General features: G+C 32.4%; 1 protein-coding gene across 1 annotated transcript; it reads left to right on the top strand.

The window, feature by feature from the left end:
- Positions 1-962: 962 nt before the first annotated feature.
- LOC124891038 (putative pentatricopeptide repeat-containing protein At2g01510) lies at positions 963-2,124 on the top strand (the record flags this gene model as incomplete). The annotated part of the gene is made up of 3 exons (XM_047402868.1): positions 963-1,031; positions 1,206-1,283; positions 1,374-2,124. Coding segments are annotated over 3 exons (898 nt in total), but the record flags the coding sequence as incomplete, so codon positions are not given.
- Positions 2,125-2,137: the final 13 nt, after the last annotated feature.

Here is a 2,137-nt window from a genome sequence, read left to right as displayed (position 1 = left end):
TCATTTAAATGTCATATTTGTGCAGTTTTGAATAATTAAAGGTCATATTTGTGCACTGTCAAAGTTTAAGGTCATATTTATGTATTATACTCTTAGATTTTAAGCTGGACGCGCTCAGTTTTGCGTGTTGAATACACGTTTTGCTACTTAGGATTGAAGATCATATTTGTACAGTTTTGAATAGTTAAAGATTATATTTGTGCACTGTCAAAGTTTAAGGTCGAAGTTATAATTTGATGTCAAGTTTAGAACCATTTTTATGTATTAACTCAAATTACTATGATATATTTGATATATATATCTCAATGTAAAGTCACAAATACTCAAAAGTTTTTTAATTTTTTAAAATTCAATGTCTAATCAAAATATATCAAACAACATAAAACTGAGCAAACATTTAACTTAGGAGAAAAGGAGATTATGTAATATTATTGGGATAATATGTTACTCTTTCTGTTTCGTTTTAGTTGATCATTTTTTAAAAAATATTTGTTTCAATTTAGCTATTTGTTTGATGAGATCAAGAGGATTTTATTATATTCTTCTAATACTATCTTTATCATTAAATAACTAAACAAAGCATATTTACTCAAATTTATATTTTCAAAACATAATTAATAAGGTTAATTTGATAAAATAAACTCCTAATTAAGATTTTCTTAATGGGTGTGTTAAGTTATGGTCAATTAATATGAAATGGAGGGAGTACTTATTATTTTTTCTCTAGTTACCATTTGAAAAAAAAATATAAAAACTTACACTTATTTAGTGTATGCACCAAAATAATATTTTTTATCATGATTATATAATTAAATTAAGTAAAATATATATTAATTAATTATGATTAAGTAAAATAAATTTTAAATTTAAAAGTATTGATATGCATGTATTGGCCTCGTGTTTTTTTCGGAAAACACTTCTCCCAATTCTCCTTGAACAGTCCTTTTTTTTTTCCTTGCCAGCAGCAAGTTGGTTTCTGTCAGCTTGGTCCTGTGCAGGAAACGAACCGAGTCTGACCATTGGCCTTTCAGGTACGTTTAAATTAATTGGCTGAAAGCATAGGGCAAGTTTGTTGCCAATGATGGTTAGTTTCAATTAAGAGAAAAGGAAAACAGAAAATACGTAACTTTCTCGGTTGATCAGGTAAATTCCTGCTAATAATACTTATAACATTGATGGAACTTGATCTTCTATTATCGTTGCAGCACAATGGGTAATATGAGAGCTAAAAATCCACAGGGTGCAATTCAGATGTTTTACAAGAGATTTTACTGTGGCCTCAGGTCTTTTTCTTTCTTGTTATTACTTATTCTTTTCTTCATAACGGTATCTTGGTTTATACATTTTAATTGAAAGTTGATTATGAAATGCAGTGAACGCATTGTTGATGTTCCAGTAGATGCCCGGATAGTTAAAACGGGGTTCGACCCTGAAATCTCTCGCTTTAACTTCCAACTAAAGGATTTAGTCAGAACAAATCAAATAGCAAGCGCACGCAAACTGTTTGATGAAATGCCTTACAAAAACACTTGCTCTGTAAACATGATGGTTTCGGGTTATGTGAAGTCCCGTAATCTTTTTCATGCGAGGGAGTTGTTTGATAGCATGGTCTCTCGTAATGAGGTTTCATGGACTACGATGATTGGTGGTTACTCTCAGAACAATCGGCCGAAAGAAGCTATCAATCTTTACAATGAGATGTGTAGGTCGGGGGTGAAGCCGGATCATATCACCTTTGCAACTCTCTTATCGGGTTTTGATGATACAACGACGTTGAAAGAAGTACATCAGATTCATTCCCATGTCATTAGATTTGGATTAAGTTCAAGTCTTATTGTTTGCAACAGTTTGGTAGATTCGTACTGCAAAACTTGCTGCCTCGATACAGCGTCTCAACTCTTCAGTGAAATGCCAACTAAAGATTCAGTAAGCTTCAATGTTATGATAACGGGGCATACAAAATATGGTTTCCGTGAAGAAGCAGTGAAGCTTTTTATGCAAATGCGGAATGTGGATTTTCAGCCTTCGGATTTTACTTTTGCAGCAGTTCTTGGTCTGAGTGTTGGATCAGATGATGTTATTTTTGGCCGACAAATTCATGGACTTGCCATCAAGACCAGCTATGTTTGGGACGTAT

Source organism: Capsicum annuum, unplaced genomic scaffold (genome assembly GCF_002878395.1).
Source record: "Capsicum annuum cultivar UCD-10X-F1 unplaced genomic scaffold, UCD10Xv1.1 ctg29299, whole genome shotgun sequence".
NCBI lineage: Eukaryota > Viridiplantae > Streptophyta > Magnoliopsida > Solanales > Solanaceae > Capsicum > Capsicum annuum.
This window is presented reverse-complemented; position numbering and strand designations above follow the sequence as displayed.